The sequence below is a fragment of the Malania oleifera genome, chromosome 13 (assembly GCF_029873635.1).
Source record: "Malania oleifera isolate guangnan ecotype guangnan chromosome 13, ASM2987363v1, whole genome shotgun sequence".
In the NCBI taxonomy this organism is placed as follows: domain Eukaryota; kingdom Viridiplantae; phylum Streptophyta; class Magnoliopsida; order Santalales; family Ximeniaceae; genus Malania; species Malania oleifera.
This window is the reverse complement of record NC_080429.1, coordinates 2,748,820-2,766,895: the sequence shown is the minus strand read 5'-3', so window position 1 is coordinate 2,766,895 and position 18,076 is coordinate 2,748,820. Positions and strand designations below refer to the sequence as shown.

General features: G+C 36.6%; 2 protein-coding genes across 2 annotated transcripts; both read left to right on the top strand.

Moving 5' to 3' along the window:
- Nucleotides 1-4,926: 4,926 nt before the first annotated feature.
- Nucleotides 4,927-7,788, top strand: LOC131146222 (protein PLASTID TRANSCRIPTIONALLY ACTIVE 7). The gene is made up of 4 exons (XM_058095656.1): nt 4,927-5,139; nt 5,556-5,612; nt 5,691-5,753; nt 7,310-7,788. Exons 1-4 carry the CDS (start codon nt 5,083-5,085, stop codon nt 7,643-7,645), a joined length of 513 nt encoding a protein of 170 aa, XP_057951639.1. The 5' UTR covers nt 4,927-5,082; the 3' UTR covers nt 7,646-7,788.
- Nucleotides 7,789-11,304: 3,516 nt separating this feature from the next.
- Nucleotides 11,305-16,488, top strand: LOC131146461 (protein phosphatase 2C 57). The gene is made up of 11 exons (XM_058096081.1): nt 11,305-11,818; nt 13,029-13,157; nt 13,293-13,395; nt 13,521-13,631; nt 14,256-14,335; nt 14,425-14,478; nt 14,977-15,093; nt 15,250-15,304; nt 15,434-15,466; nt 15,565-15,611; nt 16,228-16,488. The coding sequence occupies exons 1-11, from the start codon at nt 11,496-11,498 to the stop codon at nt 16,349-16,351; spliced, it is 1,176 nt and encodes a 391-aa protein (XP_057952064.1). The 5' UTR covers nt 11,305-11,495; the 3' UTR covers nt 16,352-16,488.
- The last annotated feature ends 1,588 nt before the right edge of the window (nt 16,489-18,076 follow it).

Genomic DNA, 18,076 nt, shown 5'->3' with positions numbered 1-18,076 from the left:
GGCACTACTGAAGTCCTTTTATTTGCGAGCCTGGTCTGCTCACCTACCTGGATCACCTAAAAAATATATCAACACTGGGATGAGCCAACGCTCAGTAAGGAGAAATATGCTATTGCTAGTGTGTGGCAAATGAGCTATTATATATATATATCATGAAATCTATTTTCATATACACATGAATAACTGAGTACAAAAGTACAGTACAAATAATAGAATACACCACCCCTTTTCCCTATTGCTTAACATGATAGTATTATGGTTATAATTCAAATACTTCTAGTGTACATAAGTATAGTCCCTGTTATTGTAAATTCGTACGTATATAATAGTAACTGAAACTGTTCCCTATGACTACCTATGTGTCATGACTTGCTCCCCTCATGACAGGGTTATGCGGCCCGTAGGCTGGATTTACCCTAACTAGCCAACCAGGAATAAATCACTGAACTCCGTTAGTCGACCTGCCCATCTCAACCCATATCTGGATGGGGAGCCTAACCTCTTCAAGGGCCTAGGTGGTTAACCTTACCACGTATTATCTGAATAGGTGGTTGCACTAAATAAGTAATATAGTATCTGTAGCAACGGTACCGTGCTCTGTAGCTGCAAGTCCAACAGGGTCTGATATCATATAATACTTTTCTATACATATCTATCTGATTTACCATGATTCTGAAGTATTCGTAATAACCATGATGCTGCATAACTGTACTGTAATTCATATGTCGTAATACTGAAAACTGAATAATCATAACACTGAAACTGCATAATTATAATACTGATATTCGTGTAATCATGGTATTGAGATCCGTACAGTCATGGTACGAAAATCCATAAAATCATGGTACTGAAATTCACATAAACATAATATTGAAATTCATAAAATCATGAAACTAAATTCGTAAAACATATCCCTGTACCATATTCATATTCACAAGCCACACCATACTAAATACATAATTTTCGTAATTAAATAAGCTGTATAGTATTTGAAGAAAAACCTAGCATAGCATATTTCCCTTACCTGACTACTAGGAAGCCCCTATGGGATACTAGCCTCACTCCTGTAGGGCCTCCTATAAAACACCCTGAAACCAACATATGCTAGAACATAATATCAGTATTTCTCCGCCTACATTATTTTCTATAACTGCCATAAGGCCTAAAAGGGACTAAAAGAACTTACCCTGAATTTGGGATGAAATCCAACTTTGTTTTCCTGACGATCCGCTCCTGCAGATGTGCAGAGAACTCCGCCAGGAGTGTCGTGGTAGCTTCGGATTGTCGATCTGGCAACTGGTGGGGTCGGAATCGAAGAGAGAAGGGAGAGGGAGACATAAAGAAAGAGAAAGGAGAGAGAGAGGGGCACGAGAAATGACAAATATCCCGGTTTGCCTCCTTTTATATTGCCAGATTCGTAGACGAGACACATCACCTCGTCAATGAGTCTTTCATAAAATTCGTCGACGAAGCCTTGTATTCGTCGACGAAATTCAGAGCAGCCGGAAACCTCTCTCGGTATTTTCTCGTCGAAGAAGCCCTGTATTCGTCGACGAAATTTCTTAACCACTCATCGACGAAGCCTTGTATTCGTCGACGAGTCCTTGTAATTTTTTGAATTTATTTTATTCTCCAAAATGCAATGTCGTCGACGAAGTCTACAGCCTCCTTCTGTTTCTGTTTCTATTTTCTCTCCCTTTTATTATTATTAAAATGCTGTTATTCTTCGGGTCACTACATTACTCGGTAAGTGAGCTAGGGGGACTCACCATATAAGGAGAAACGGTTTAACTTCGCCCAGTTAAGTGAGTTAGGGAGACTCCGCCATGTAAGGATAATTTGTAAATGGCGTTGCTCTACCCTGCTAAGTGAGCAAGGTAGTGGAATCCTCAAACGGGTTGACTTGAGGCAGGGATGTAGGTAGGATTGGGCAAACCTCGATAAAAATATTGTGTTTGCTCTCTCTCCTTATACTCGTTAATTTTCGCACTTTAATTTCTGCACATGTATGTTTATAATTTATTGTCTTGATTATATTACATGCATGGATTAAATATTTTTGTAATTTCTAATTGCTTAGAAATACCCTAGGTTGTGTAATACTGGCTACGGTTAAAAAGCAGAACATATTTGACCTAGGCATTTTTAAATACCCAATTCACCCTCTATTGGGATTACACCATAACTATCAGACGATTTGGGTTGTAACCGTCGATAATTTCAAGTAGAATGGAGAGTACTCCTCTCGGCTTCTAACCGATGACGGTTTGGCCTAAACCGTCAATGGTTTTAGTTGGCGCACGCCACGTAATTCAAATCAGGAGGCCAGTAGATTGGGTAGATTGGAGGATTTTCCTCCGGGGATTGTTACAGGGATGATTTAGATAGGATCTAAGGTTCATATACGTTTAAGGTTCGTATATAATCAATGATTTGTAACCTTATTGTAAGCTTGACATTGTTCATAGTGAGAATTAGAGTTGTTGCTCCCGTGGATGTCGGCAAATTGGTGAACCACGTAAATCTTGTGTCTTTTGATTGTTGCTTTCATTCTTCTCATTGTTCGGTGTTTGCTTCTTTAGTATTGTTCATCATTGAGTGATTGCACTGGTTGTTTGTTTGATTCGTGAGTGTGTGAAAGGGCTTCCGTTGCGCATGCTCGAACAACAAGTGGTATCAGAGCTATTGGTTCACAATGGCAGGGGTCTCTTCGATGAAGTTTAATGTTAACAAGTTCGATGGAATCAACATTTTGAACTTTGGCAGAGGAGGGTAAAGGACTTTCCTAGTGTAGGAAGGGATGGTGAAGGCTCCATATGGAAAGAAGTCGGATGATATGAACGATGCAAGTTGGAAGGAGCTAAAAGCAAAGACTGTGTCCACTTTCTGGCATTCATTGGGCGATGACGTGATGTATCACGTCATGGATGAGGAATCACCGGCTGGAATTTGGCTGAAACTAGAAAGCTGGTACATGTCCAAGTCACTTACAAACAAGTTGTATCTTAAACGAAAGCTTTATTGGCTTAAGATGACAGAGGATTCAGACTTGACTCGGCACATCAACACATTCAAACAGATCATTAGTGAGCTGAAGTGAGTTGATGTGAAGTTCGAGGAAGAGGATAAAACGTTGATGCTATGGAGTTCCCTACCAACGTCTCCTACATACAAGAAACTGGTTATGACGTTGACTTGGGGGAAAGAAACCATGGAGTTGGAGGATACCTTGAGTGCATTGTTGGGGTTCTATCAAAGGAAGAAGGCCAACAATGAGGGTTCACATGGTGAAGGACTTGTGGCGAAGGGAAATCAGGATCGTGGTAGGAGCAACTTTTGGGGTGGATCGAGCAGCCATAGGGCTCGGTCCAAATCCTGGAAGAGGAAGTACGTGCGGTGTTTTAAGTGGGGGAAAAAAGAGCACATAAAATCCGAGTGTCCAGAAAGGAAAAAAAGAAATGCTGAAAGTAAAGAATGATCTTCAAACACACCTAATGTAGTAGAAGAAGGAGACTTTGGGAGCGATAACGGTGATATGCTCTCGTTACATCACGGTCGAATGAGTTCGTAGATTATTGGATCTTGGGTTCGGCGTGTTCTTATCATATGATGCCCAATAAGGACTGGTTCACTACGTACAGATTGGTTAATTCTAGTTCCATTCTGATGAGGAACGATGCTGCATGCAAAGTGATCGGGTTGGGGAATGTTAAAATCAAGATGTACGATGGTGTCATGAGGACGTTGTGTCATGTGAGGCACAAACCGGAGCTGAGGGAGAATCTGATTTTGTTAGGCACCTTGGATTGTAACGGGTTCAGTTACAAATTTGAAGGTGGGGTAATGAAGGTGAGCAAGGAAGTTCTGACCGTGATGAAGGGGAAGAGAGTGTCAAGTAATATATACACACTGCTGGGTACAACGGTTATGGGTGGAGCTATAGCCGTGGAGTCTGAGTCTGACAATACTATTTAGTAACATATGTGTTTAGGGCATATAGGTAAGCGTTGGATAAATGAACTTCACCAGAGAAATCTTCTGAAGGGGGTAGAATCATGTAAATTGGAGTTCTGCAAGTATTGTGTATTTGGGAAGGAGAACATGGTTTAGTTCATGACAGCCACACACAAGACAGAAGGGATACTTGACTACATTCATTCGGACGTTTGGGGGCCGGTGAGAGTCGCACCACGAAGGGGGCATGTGTATTTCATGAATTTTATCGACAATTACTCATTGAAGGTCTAGGTTTACTTCATGCGACACAAGTGGGAGACGTTTGCCAAGTTTAAACTATGAAGAAAAAAATCATTTAACTAAATTTCAATTGACTTTTCAAATGATTCGATGTAAATTTATAATAGTAATAGCAATGATCGTGTCACTACATAAACATATTAACATCGCTTTTTTTGTTGTTCATTTTTTCTTTTTAAAAGTAAAGGTAGTTATAAATTAATGTGTTTGGTAAACAACTTTTTTAACTATAAAAAAATTAATTTTTTACTTTTTTCAATAACTTTTAAAAGCTGTGTATTTGATGCTTATAAAAGCTAAAAGTTAATCTTTTCCGATAATTATTCTATTTCATTGTTGTCCTAATTTTTTTTTAAGCATTAATCGCGTTTTCTAAAACACACCATTTTAGTCTTTTAAAAACTAGGCACCTTATAACTTTGTTATCGAAGACTCAAAATCATTTTTTATCTTTTTAACAACTCTTTTTTTTAATCAGCGGATAAATAATTTCTACAACAATATTATGAAGCTCCTATTCAATGGCTTTTTTTTTTTAAATTGTTTTTAAAATTACAGAAGCCAAACCAAGCATAAGTGTTCAATTCATTTAAATGACCTCTTTATACTTGACTTACCATAAATGTTTTTATTCTTTAATTTATTTTTAATTAAAATTTTACCATTCACGATTCTTTTGTATATACTTTTACTACCCATATAATTAAGAAGTAAAATTTTTCTGGAATAGTTTTTCCTTTTTTCTAATATTTTTCAATAATTGATAAGAGGATTACAAAACTTATCCAATAGCAAATCATTTGCAGAGGGGAGAGAGCGAGAGAGATGGAGATGGTTTGTTCTTCGTCCCTCAGCATTGGCCTGTTTTCTTCGCCTTCCTCTGTAAGTGTAACTATTTCACCCCTCAATTGATCCGTTTGGTTGCCGGGTAAACAAAGGAAAAATACAAAGAAAGTGAAAAATCTAATCGGTCTTGCATTATCTGATTGTTTCGGTTCGCGAAAAGAGAATTGCTTAGCTGCAACGATGCAAATTATTGTGATAAGCTCAGTCGAGTGATTTTAAAAATAATATGCAAATTCGTTTTAGTTTTGTGTATTTCAGTTCCAGGTCTCAAGCACTGGAGAATTTTTTAATTTCGAAAGTTCCAAAATTTTCCTTCTTTTCCTTCGTTTTCTCGGCAACCAAACAGGGGATATTGCGTCTTTGAAAGTATTTTAACTCAGTCATCGCTGTTGAATCCTTAAGAGTTTCTATTTCTTGTTTCCTTGTCGTTCTTTCGTGTTTCTTCGCTGCAGAGGATAAATCCAAGTTCCAGATATCCGCCGCGTCTCAACTTCTCAGTGAAGTCAGAGGTTATAAAATTTCATTCCCATCCCAGAAATCCTGTGTCTGTGGGCGATTGTTGATTTTTTTTTTCTTTGAATCTGCAGGGAAGTTCGCAATCGCAAAATGGGGGCCGCGGCCGACGTCGAGTCTGGCGACGAAGAAAATTGGTATGGAGAAACCCTAATTTAATAATTGGTTGTTCTGTGCGGCTTAATTATATATAAAGAGGTCAAATTTATCCTTTTTTTTTTTGGGTAAGCAGGAGTTCAAATTTATCATTAGATATGAGCTCCTAAGTTTGCACGAGTCTATGAGATACGAGTAAGATTAACAATTTGCATTCATTTAGTAGTTTATGTCAAGGAAGTTCCACTTCAAGGATAGATTATTGGCAATGAAATTTTATTCTTTGATACAAGTGCTATTAGATATACTTTTGTCACCATTTTGAAAGTATTTTTCTTGCTTCTTGAAATCGATACAAGTTTTACTACTGAAAGGAAGAAAAGAACTAAATAAATGCGACCCAAATGATTTTTAAGCTTGCAGATGGCCATGGTTGCATACTCACATGTGCCACAATGGAATTCAGTAGAACAGAATCAAATTTGTCACTCCATTTCTTCATGTTCTTCATTCAAAATTTGCATTTTCCATTCCATTAACATAAACCCAATGCTACACAAATAGGAAGAGTTTGGTGCTGCATGGTGTAATATCTTCTAATTTGGAATTTGCAAATGTTTAGATGGAATAGTTGTGGTTAGAACTGAAAACAATGAGGAGGCTTTGTTGTGAAAAAAATACAGAGCATGCATCAATAGAGTTATCTCTTGCTCCGACTGAAAATGTGGTTTCACTCAGAAAATGTGGAGCTTTAATTCAACTTGTTTGCCTTAACAAATGGGACAAATTCAGTGGCTTCTTCCTCTGCCTACCCTAGAATTTTTAACTGGAATGCCTCTTCCACGTTTGATGCTTTCATTAATGGGACTTCTCAAACAAAAGTTTTTATATTTCAAATCTCTATATTGTTCATTTATGTACCTTTCTCATTTCCTCTTTTGCATAGTTGAATAAAACTTGGAATCCATGTTGGTCCTTTGAATAACTCTGGATGTAACATTTGGTTAGACCCATAGAATGGATATATCTACCTTTCATTTTCTTGGATGAATTCCTAAGTAATGTGCTAAAATATCAGAACTGTAGAATCATTAGGCGTTGCAACTATTTGGAAGTTGGGATTTTACTTGGAAATTTGGAAATGTTGGGAATTTCTGGAGAAAATCATGTAGAAAAATTTTAGAACAAGATTAACCATGCCTGTTAGAATGAGGACATGATTCACATGAAGGTGCATGTGTTATTCTGAAATATTTTGACTAATTTGGGAATTGGTCAAATAATATGCCATTATCTACAGTATGAGATATCTGTTATGAGTAGCCTTGGAAGTTGGAATGATTGATTGCTGTTGAATACATTTGTGCTTTTCTTGTTTGAACAGTTCCGCGCTTTCTTAGTTTTGGAATTATTTTTGGAAATAACTCTAGAATTTTGTCCAATTCTTTCCAACATCTCAAACAAATTATTCCTGAATTCTTCCACAACATTCTCCCATCATGCTTTACCCCGTCATTGTCCATGCAGACACTAACCTCATGTTGAGCTCATGGTTGTTCATTGAAGTGCTGATTGTAAATATTTTTTTCTCCATCAGACAAAGAAGGATGACATGCTGCTATATAATATGGAACGAGTTCCTTTCCTCGAGGAGCAGGTGAGGCACATGAAGGAAGGGGGAGGACTCTTGACAGCAGACTTAGAAAGACTAATGTTGTCAGAGGACAACCGTTTCGCTTTTGTCAATGAAATAGCAGCTGAAGCAAAAGAGTATGTAAAGAACAACCCTGACGCATATGGATTTAAGAGGAAAGCGATCCTTCATGTGATAAGTAACCGTATGAATGAAGCTGGTTTCGATCGCCCTGAGGCATATGCAGAATCTGACCCTTACAAGCCTGGGCCTGGTTATAGAAAAGCATTAGAAACATAAACTGGAGCAGATTGCAAGTGTTACTGCTCTTGTAGATTCTGAAATTGCTGTTTGTTTCTTTTTCTTGGGTTGAAGTTATCATTTAAGATCAGCAGCTTGGTGTATCTTTTTCTGTTGTCTCTATTATATCATAGTTGTTTGTATGTTGGTGGGGGTGTGTGTTGGTTCATGTTTGTGAATTGAAGCCAAGAGCATGGCTATAAAGGAGCCTTATTGCCCTTGGCAATGCAACCCAAATAGACTAAAAATGAGCCCACTGAGCATGACTGGCTCAGTTTGGTTTGGTTCAATTTTTTACCAAGGTTCAATTGGTTTAGGTATTTCTAAAACCTCACCAAAAAAAAATGTTTTAGATGTGTGAAAGCCAAATCAAAATGATTATGCCCTTAGTAAACACAATATTGTGACATTTGGCCGTGGCTTTGCGGATTACCAAAAAATTGATTAAAATTATGTGAAAATGACTCAATTTCATTGTTGAAACTTGTCTATTACTATATTTAACTAAGCTAGTCTTATGATTCATGCAAACGTAAGATTTTTTGAATTGAACTGATGCAACTATCTCATACCAAGCATTTTACTAGTTCTTTTGGTAGAGGAAAAAGGGTGGGGAGGATTATAGAAAAATGTTAAATGGCTAAAAACGATTTAAGGATGAGAAAACTATTTTGTATATAATGTTTGGAAAGTGGATTTTCAATCTCCATGCATTGGAATTCTTTGAAACACTCTAAATTTAGGAAATTTAAGGGAAGTAGGAGAAAACTTTTCGTAAACCATTTTATGAGTTGTTGTAGATGCAACATAGTTATCATAGCTAACTTGAATTTGAATTAGGCTAGTGTTAAGGGGTGCCAAAGTAAGTGGATAACAAAGGGAAGATAATGACCTTATATATTGTTTTCGCTAAGGACTTCTTGTCCTATCCTTACGTTTGGGAGTATAAATTTCAAAACTTAGATCTGAATTTACGTGAATTTGGACAAACACAATATAAAATTATATTGATTTTCTTCTAAATCAATCAAATCCGAGTTCAAGTCTCAAAATACATTCTCCCAAATGCTACCTACATGTAATTCTTTGGAGATTTGTACTGTAAACTAGAACTCTCTAAGTTAATATTTGTGCAGTTTTCTTATTGGTTAAATAATACAAAGTGAAACCTTTTATCTTCATGTATCATGATGTTTATTTATGACATGTACTATTGCTCTACGGTTGCTTATTATATACAAAAAATCCTAGTTTCCTTTATTATTATTATTATTATTATTATTATTATTATTATTATTTATTTATTTTATGACGGGGGACTCCAGCCACCAAGGAGCCCTTTCGACCCCTTGGTGCGGCGCCAACCCCCCAGAGTGACGCCCCCCCTCCCCAAGAGTGCGCCCCTCGTGTAAAGTCGAATGCTGTTTATAGCTTCTTCGCCTTTGGGCCGATCATTCGCTCGATTCTTCCTCCCAGGACACGTGTCGGGATCAATCCTTGTATGTAGCCAGGTCGATCACCGAGCGCTTCAACTTGGGCTCGAACCTACGATCCTCCTCAAACCTTACTTAGTGCTTACCACTACTCCGTGTCCGTGGGGGTTAGTTTCTTTTATTATTGCTCTATTATTACCACTTTTTATTGTTATTTTTTGAATGATGAAATATTCATTGAATATCCCCTCTAATTCTTCATTAATAAATATTTAACAGTCAAAGTACATATGAAGATAACCGCAACAAACATATAGGCTTATAGCATCCAACACATTCACTCGATCCTAGTCCCTTATAGAAGAGAGGTCTCACGTACCGTACAAGCTAATAATATATATGAAATATATGTCTATTGATATGTAATGCCACCTTAAGTCTCCTTCCTTGGGGCGATTGATCATGAATTTCTGTTTGTTCTGGTGTTGAGGAAGGGGCTGCGTCGAAGATAACGGCGGCAAGCGAGGTGAGGCGTGGAGTAGCAGGGTGGTTTGCGGCGGCGAAAATTGCTACTGGCCGGCGTTCTGCCTTTGGGCGGCGGCGGGGTATGACGAGGGTTAGCTCCTGCAGGGTCATAGCCTTGCAAGCCTATTGGAACCATCCAAAGGCCTCCATGAATTCGATTTGCCCACACCCAAATCTACATGCACACTAATTAATGATTTGTTTCGTAGGTAGAAACAAAATGAAATCAAGTTTCTCATTTGACTTCTCCATGTTTTTTCATTCAATCTCCTATGTAACTTCATTTATACTTCATATTATTTCATAAATCAAATTTCAAATAAATTTCAATTTGAAAATAACTTATAATTTACTTGAGTAATTACATGTGCCATTTTGGCTAAGGATGTACCTTATCTATTGAATCGATAGGATTTGCATGATCATCCTCGAGACCAACTTGAACCGTACCTAAAATTAAAGTGAAGCTAATGTTAGAGGAGACAAAGCGTACTTTATATATGTGCAGGTGTTGGGTTGTGTGGAGAAATTAAAAATACATAAGATTTCAATCAGTATAATAAACTTAAGTTATGTTTAAAAGTATGAATATCCAACTCTTAGATTTGGATTTTGGCGAGACTTAGCTTAAAATCATTCAGATCTATTTAGATTTTAAACTCAAACTCTTAAAGAAGAAGAGGCGAGCCAAGAGTACACAATTATTCAAAGCCATGTATTATTAGATATACTATTGTAGATATTTATTTATCGTATACTATATTCGCTCTTAATTTATCATTTTCAAAGAGGTAGAAAATTGCTCAACCAATCACATTAGAGAAAAGATAAAGAAGAAAATATAGTAGAATTTTTTTTTTCTTTTTAAAAAAGATGAAGTGCTTAATGTTCGTTAAGAAAATTTTGTGTTAGAACCAATTTAGGTAAGATATGCATGTAATATTAAAACCATTGTGACCATATATATAATTATTGAAGTATAACTTCTAAATGCTATAAACTGGTTTGTTGCTAAAGTTCTTAAAGTCATTAAAAGTGTAAATCAAATGACAGTATACAAGAATATCGTGAGGTGAAAAAAACTAAAATTATACAATTAACTCCTATATTAATTTTGAAAACAAGTTCAAATTAGAGTAAATAATTTGTCCAAAATTCAAGTTTTAAAAATTAAGGTGAATATAGCAATTCAAGCTCTAGATTAATGAGCCAAATTCAAAACTTGTTCGAAGCATCGAAACCTAGCAAAAATTACCCAATGGAAGGTAATAAAAAAAAAAAGGGAAAAAAATTACAAGAAATTTTTTTTTAAAAAAAGAAAAAAGAAAATTAACCAGGCGCAAGATATTATTTTAATTTTTCTTATAACTAAATTGATTATATCCACACAAATAAAATTAAAACTGACTTTACTTAAAAGTGAAGTTGATATTTTTCACTACTTTAATTTGATATGAAACTAGACTTATATACTTAATATCTAGTTAGGCATGATAGCTAAAACAAGTTCTTATATTTACGGATGACATTAAAATTAGGGATGGGTAAGAAAAATCAAAAAATTGAATCAAATCGTAAAATTGTAGCAAGCCAAATGAAACTTTAAGGGTTGGATTCACTTAACTATTAAATATTGGTATGAAAAAATAAATTAATTAAATCTCGGTTAATTAAATGGTTGGATTAGCAAAATGAAACCTTGAGCTGAGAAAATACTCACTTGGAACAGGTTAGAGGCTTAGCTTCACTTCCTTATCCTTCTCCAAGCCCAAAACCTTCCAAAGCCAACCATTTCTTCTTCTTCTTCTTCTTCTTCTTCTTCTTCTTTTCTGCTTTGTACTTCGCAGCTACAGACTTTCACTTCCCAACTCCATTGATCAATTGGACGATCAATGGCGTTAATCAGCCAGCAGCAGTTGCTGCAGAGATTCCTTCTAACCAGAATCAACAACTGCAGCCCCAACTTCATCAGAACGACTCCTAAGAAAACCCTCTCTCTCCGAAGCGCTGGCTGCCGGTGCACGTCGGCGATAGCCGTCGACGCGCCTTCCTCGCTGACCGGCGCCGCCGGCGTCAGATGGGGTTCGAGCAGCCTGCAGGGCTCTCGAGAGGAGATGGAAGACGGCGTCGTTGTTCGGTCCGACGGCCTCAATGGTTTCTCCTTCGCTGCGGTTTTTGACGGCCACGCCGGGTTCTCCTCCGTCAAGTTTCTGAGGTGAGGGAATCCGTGTTTTGAAGCTATTGGTATTGGTCCAACAAATTTGTTTAAATTGGGTATTGTTTTTAAGTTTGTTTGAATTCATGCGTTGGAAATTCCGTTCTGCATTGGATTGGAGATCTTGTGACTGATCGCACCCGGAGCGAGAAAGAGAGGGGAAGCAGGTGAGAGGAGAGGGATTAGAAGATTGGAGGGCATGTAGAGAGAAAAGGTAGAGGAGAGGAACAGAGGGAAATATTCGAGAATTCATCCAAAGCTAATGTCAGTAAGTGCATAAGAGCAAACAAGAAACTCTAATTGCTAATAACTAAGAGTTAGAAAAGAATCCCGACAGAATGGAAGTGTCAAAATAAACACAAAATGATTAGCATTCTCAAGATCAGGAAAATACAATTAAACCAAACTACGAATCTTTGCTTAATGTGATTATCCATGGAAAGGCAATCAAGCACTTAATTCTTCAAAGGCTATGTGTAACAGTCTTCGACCCAACTCTAGTGAGTTATTATTCGTTTTGGCCTACTGGCCCCATGAGTTTGTCCTATACCTTAATGTGATTATCCTAGGAAAGGCAATCAAGCACTTAATTATTTGAAGGCTATGCGTAATAGTCCTGGACCCAACTCTTGTGAGTTGTTATTCGTTTTGGCCCACTGGCCCCATGAGTTTGTCCTATAAAAGGCGCCTCACTTAATTGAAGTCTAAACCCTTCTTATAAGTTCAAGATCTCCATAGTACACATTCGATGTGAGACCGTGACAGACTCTCCCATCCAATCTCTTACGCTCTCATCAGCATGATTTCCTTAGTACATATCCGATGTGAGTTTGTGACGGACTCTCTTGTTCGTCCTCTCGTCCGATCTCTGACATTCTCATCAAAATGGCTTATAGTTCTGTGTAGGATCTACTTACATGATAGTACTCACAGAGTAGATCCACTCATATGATAGTACTCCCAAGGAGCCTCCGATACTAAATGTAATGGTTTTGGACCCAACTTCGCTGAGGTATTGTTTGTTTTGACTCACTAGTCTCATAGATTTATCCTATAAAAGGTGTTTCACTTAATTGGAGCCCAGGCCCTACTTAAAAGCTCAAGGTCTCCCTAATACACATCTGATGTGAGACCGTGACACTATGAGATGCTATATGAATTTAGTGTAATTATGTTCTATCTAATGTTTTCTAGTTGATGCTGAAAACAGGGACGAACTGTACAAGGAGTGTGTTGCAGCCGTACAAGGTGGGTTGCTATTGAGTGGAAGAGATTTCGATGCAGTTAGAGTGGCATTACAAGAAGCTTTTGAAAATGTTGATAAAAAATTATCGAACTGGTGAGGAAACATGGTATTTAGATGAAAGTTTATGGTGGCCTTAATTAAAATATGAATGACAACACCATAGTCTCAATATGATTTTGTATCTATATTATTCCATGGAAGGTTTAGATGGTGTTTCATTTTGTAAAGGCTTGAGAGGACTGGAGAGGAAGTTGAATCTGGTTCAACTGCGACAACTTTGTTCCTTGGTGATGATGTGCTCTTCATCTCACATGTTGGTGACTCGTGCGTGGTACATATCCAGTCATTGCTTTGCTTTCTGAAGAGCTTATGGTTGATTTGTCTCATTGATGCTATGGAACAATGCATTTAAAGATTTGTGATTTTCACGTTTATTCGACACACTCCTTAATGCAGGTTCTCTCCCGTTCAGGAAAACCAGAAGTACTAACGAATCCTCATCGGCCTTACGGAAACCATAAAGTTTCTCTTCAAGAAATCAAGCGGATCAGAGAAGCAGGTGGATGGGTGTGTCTTTTCTGTTCTTGATTCTGTTGTTCACTTGCATTGGTGCTTGGATGAATGTTGATAGGACATAGGAATTTTATGTACAATAGAATCACTGAAACATGCTCATTAATGAATTGCAAAAGCACAAACATTCAAGAATTCAGACAAACATTGTAACAAATTGGTTCAAAAAAATAGTTAAAAGTCAGAAGAAATTGTCTACAAATTGTAAAAGTACTGGAATATGCAAAATTCATTCCTCTTTCATCACTGATATTACTGTCTTGTAATTTTAAAATTTGAATCATGGTTGACTAATGTCCATTTTGCGATAGTTTGTCTCTAATTTCTTAAGTAGAATGATACAAGGCAGATTTTTCAGCCCCTGCGTGTTTCATCATGTTAGTGGTGTTTGCATGGAAATTGGATTATGTTTAACTTCCATCATGCTTAATTCTCTATCACATCTTTGGAGCTTGTTAATTCTCATATTGTCTCTAACATTAGGGTGATGATCACTGATGCAGACCATTTGTGTTCTTCCTTTTTTATTTTATTTTTTATAAAAATATGTGTTGTAGTTAAATATTCTAATTCACATATCCGTGGCTGATGATGACTATTTATAAACAATGCCTATAGATTGTCAATGGAAGGATTTGTGGAGACATCTCTGTGTCCCGTGCTTTTGGTGACTTGAGGTTCAAGACAAAAAAGAATGAGTTAGTTCCCTGTGCTCCCTTAATATACTTTTACATGGGATATTACTACATAGTTCTGGCTGATCCTATTGTATTTTAAATATTACAAGAATGCTGGAGAAAGGAATGGAGGATGGAAGATGGTCCCAAAAATTTATATCTCGGTAGGCTACCTCAATACCTTACGTGCTTCCAAAATTTTGTTTATTTATTTATTTATTTTTCCCACTGTTATAATGTTGGATTGCCTTTTTTGAACTTTATTTATGACTGAATGTTGCAATGGATTACTCTGATTGTTAAGGTCACTGTTTCTGTGACTTATTTGTATCATACTACCATGTTATACATAGTGGTGTTTCAAAATTTATGATTTCTATATGGACTGATAAGTAATTAGTTTTCTCAAATGCTGTTGCTGGGGAAAAAGGTGGACATATACGCGTTCAGAAATTTGATGTGTGTAATCCATATATTAGAACTTGAGGGTAAAAGTCTAATTTTTTATGAACTGTGAACAACAATTTTGAAAGAATTTTTTAAACATGTACTAAACTATTTTGTACTGTAAATTAGATTATCCATACTATTGGAGCATTGATTTATTGCTGTTTTGGAATTCACAAGATTGCTTTGATGGATATTGCTTCATGTTATACCAGCGTGCAATTCCATGGAGACTTGGTCATTGCGTCTCCAGATATTTTTCAAGTAACACTCGGATCGGATGCAGAGTTTATATTGTTAGCATCTGATGGCTTGTGGGATTATATGAGCAGGTTTGTCAGGCAACATTTGATTCTGGGTGTAATATATTAGTGGAAATGCAATTGCTGACAGTGTTTTACTTCTTTGGTAGTATAGTCTGGTGATATCTCCACTTTTCAGCATGTTTTGTCATTTCAGCTCCTTTTTTCTTTTGGCTGTTATTTCAGCTCAGATGCAGTATGTTTTGTTAGGAATCAGCTCCGACAACATGGAGACGTTCAAGTAAAAAATTCTTTTTCTACTGGATAATTGGTTCTGTAATGATATGCCCAGTAGATTGTTCTACCTATTGTTACTGATTCCAGATGTAATTATAACCTTGACGCATAACATTTCCTTTTCTGATTTCAGGCAGCTTGTGAGGCACTTGCCCAAGAAGCTTTGGTAATGAATTGCATGGGTTGTTTACTTTCTTTTGTTCAAGCAAGTTCAATATTTTACTCGGACAGTTCTAATCACCAAACTTTAAACATGTCCTGCAGAATAATCACTCACAAGATAACATCAGCATTGTCATAGCTGATTTAGGGTATGCATCTGTTGATCCAGCTTTTGTCATTTTGCCACTGAAACCAATTTGACTTGATTGGATATTCTCTACCTGTTGAACTGCTTATTATTGTCATTGTGAAAGCTTTATGATTAAGAGTTACATTACTATAAAAACTTGAACTTGACATGTGGTGCACAAGGCTCCCTCACCCTATTGGGGGTCCAGGGAGGGCACGACCTGCACAGCCTTAACATATTTGGAAGTGCAATCTCTGTGTCTTGGACCCCTTCGAGAGTTACACCCTTATGATTGGGTCAGGGCACATTATATATGAGATGTAAATTCCCAAACACCATGTTTCCAAATTCTCTGGGTGCTCCTAAATTTGAGAAGTCTCCGCATTTTCGGAAGTTTTATGGAAGGCAGCAGCAAATTTCTTGTAAACCATCTGTATGCTATTGTAGATGCGACCTAATCGTCATCACTGATGTTTTCTTCTCCGTGCAAGCAAGAAGACACTTTTCCCTTCACTTTTCCACAATTTTATTTTCTGCAGCTTATTCAAATTTCGCAAGTATATAAACTTTCTGAGCTCTATTTTCTATGTTCATGCTTGTTAACTTCTCATGTTTTTGTTTTCACTTTCGTTCAGGAGGGTAGATTGGCAAAGTTTGCCAATGCAACAGCAAAATTTTGTTTATGAATTAGGCCAAGCTTTTGCCACGATCGGTTTCGTGACACTTGTAATTTGGGCGTCATCTCAGCTCACTTTATGAAGTTGAAGCCTTCTTGCCTCGTATATAATTCAACATAAATTTCCACACTTCTTATAGTTGCATTGTTGTGTGTACATGTCTCACAATTTAATGCTTTTGATTAATGCCTCTATGATAAATTGAAAAGGATTTGCGCTCGTCTATAGAATCATCATGACTTGTTTTGTGTATGTACTGCTGGTGCAAGAAATAGTTATTTATGAGGAACATTAACCACTTTTTTTTCTCATTCAAAATTCTATTGCATTTAAGAGAATTCACCTTTGATCAATACTCACCGGTGCATTTGGGAGCAGAGTTTGAACTTCAGATTTAAATTTCTGCGAATTGAACAAAATATGATATAAAATTATATTAGGTTTCACACAAATTTACATAAATTCAAATTTAAATTCTGAAGCTCGTGCTTCCAAATACTATTTCATCTATTTGGGAAGCAAATTCACAAGCGAAGGATGGCTATGCTAGTAGGAATTTTGTTTCATACAACTTTTATTTTTATTTTTTTAATCTGGTTTTTATTATTTTGAAAGTGTCTTTCGCTAAATTGTAAACTTGTACCTAAACAAAAAAAATATTAGTACCTTGGAATTGTTATTCACTTTAGTCTTGATAATCTGGGTGTTTGAAATGCATTTTTTACTTGGAAAAAACAAGTGTATGTTCATTTAAAGTGCAATGCCTTTTAAGAGTGTTCTTGAAAATGTCACAAAATATTTAGCTGCACTTTTAGATCATTGGGAGTATGCTTAAGGGAAAAAATGTTAAAAGAGTGTTTTTCTTAATGGGGTATGTGTCCTTTAATATCGCAACAATTCATGTAAGCTACTCAATTTTAAGAATATTTTTTAAGATGTTAGTATAGTTGTGAAACGTTTTACAAATTTTTATTACTAATGCCTCTTTTTATTGAAGATAAGACCGTGAAAAAAGTGTGAAAGTCACTAAAACAAATTTGGTGAAAAAGTTGTATCTACATAAAAAAGCAATTATTGTTACGTATGTAGCGATCCTCCATAAAATATAACATAATAAATAAAATGGTCAACCCGAACTCGTGGGTAACAGGGACACTTGTCATACACAGCGGAAAACCTAGAAGCAGTAAATATAAAAATTCATACATCTATCCATAAAACATAATACCAGAACTTTTATAACATTATAATACTGTACTTCTATACATAAAAAATTTCTAGGGTCAAACATAAAATAATTCTAACCCTAGTACAAAATCTTACCCTCCTCACGGGGTAATCTCATTAATCTCAACGGCGGCCTTGACCTGCTGGTCTCTCAGGGACTCTTGAAAAATTTAATAATGTTGGGGGTGAGACACTTCTCCATAAGGGAAAGAAAACTAAATATACCTGTGTGACAACATGAATATTTAGTGCAATTATATATATACTGTATATTTCATAAGTCGGAGAACATTTATCATATCATTTGAAATAATCATACATTTTCATATATGCTAATAACTCGTAACGAACATAAACATCTGCTATAACTGTAATACTGAAAATCAACCCAGGATGAATAGCTAGCTAATGTCATGTATTACCCCCTATGATGGGTTGTGCAGCCCGAAGGCGGGACCTGACAATGTCTGGTTGACCACTGCCGAATCAACTATGTCTATAAGTACGATGGGCCCGCCGCACCCTGGTCCGGAGTGCCAGGTGGACGTCTATACTCTACTGAAAGCCTCATCGACTATCC

What these genes read in the sequence shown, in the direction of transcription:
- LOC131146461 (XM_058096081.1), top strand. Translation starts at nt 11,496, where the DNA reads ATGGCGTTAATCAGCCAGCAGCAGTTGCTGCAGAGATTCCTTCTAACC. An exon ending in GATAAAAAATTATCGAACTG is followed by an intron (nt 13,158 to 13,292) that starts GTGAGGAAACAT and finishes CATTTTGTAAAG; the next exon opens with GCTTGAGAGGACTGGAGAGG. An exon ending in TTGTGGGATTATATGAGCAG is followed by an intron (nt 15,094 to 15,249) that starts GTTTGTCAGGCA and finishes CTGTTATTTCAG; the next exon opens with CTCAGATGCAGTATGTTTTG.
- LOC131146222 (XM_058095656.1), top strand. Translation starts at nt 5,083, where the DNA reads ATGGAGATGGTTTGTTCTTCGTCCCTCAGCATTGGCCTGTTTTCTTCG. An exon ending in ACTTCTCAGTGAAGTCAGAG is followed by an intron (nt 5,613 to 5,690) that starts GTTATAAAATTT and finishes TTGAATCTGCAG; the next exon opens with GGAAGTTCGCAATCGCAAAA. An exon ending in TCTGGCGACGAAGAAAATTG is followed by an intron (nt 5,754 to 7,309) that starts GTATGGAGAAAC and finishes TTTCTCCATCAG; the next exon opens with ACAAAGAAGGATGACATGCT.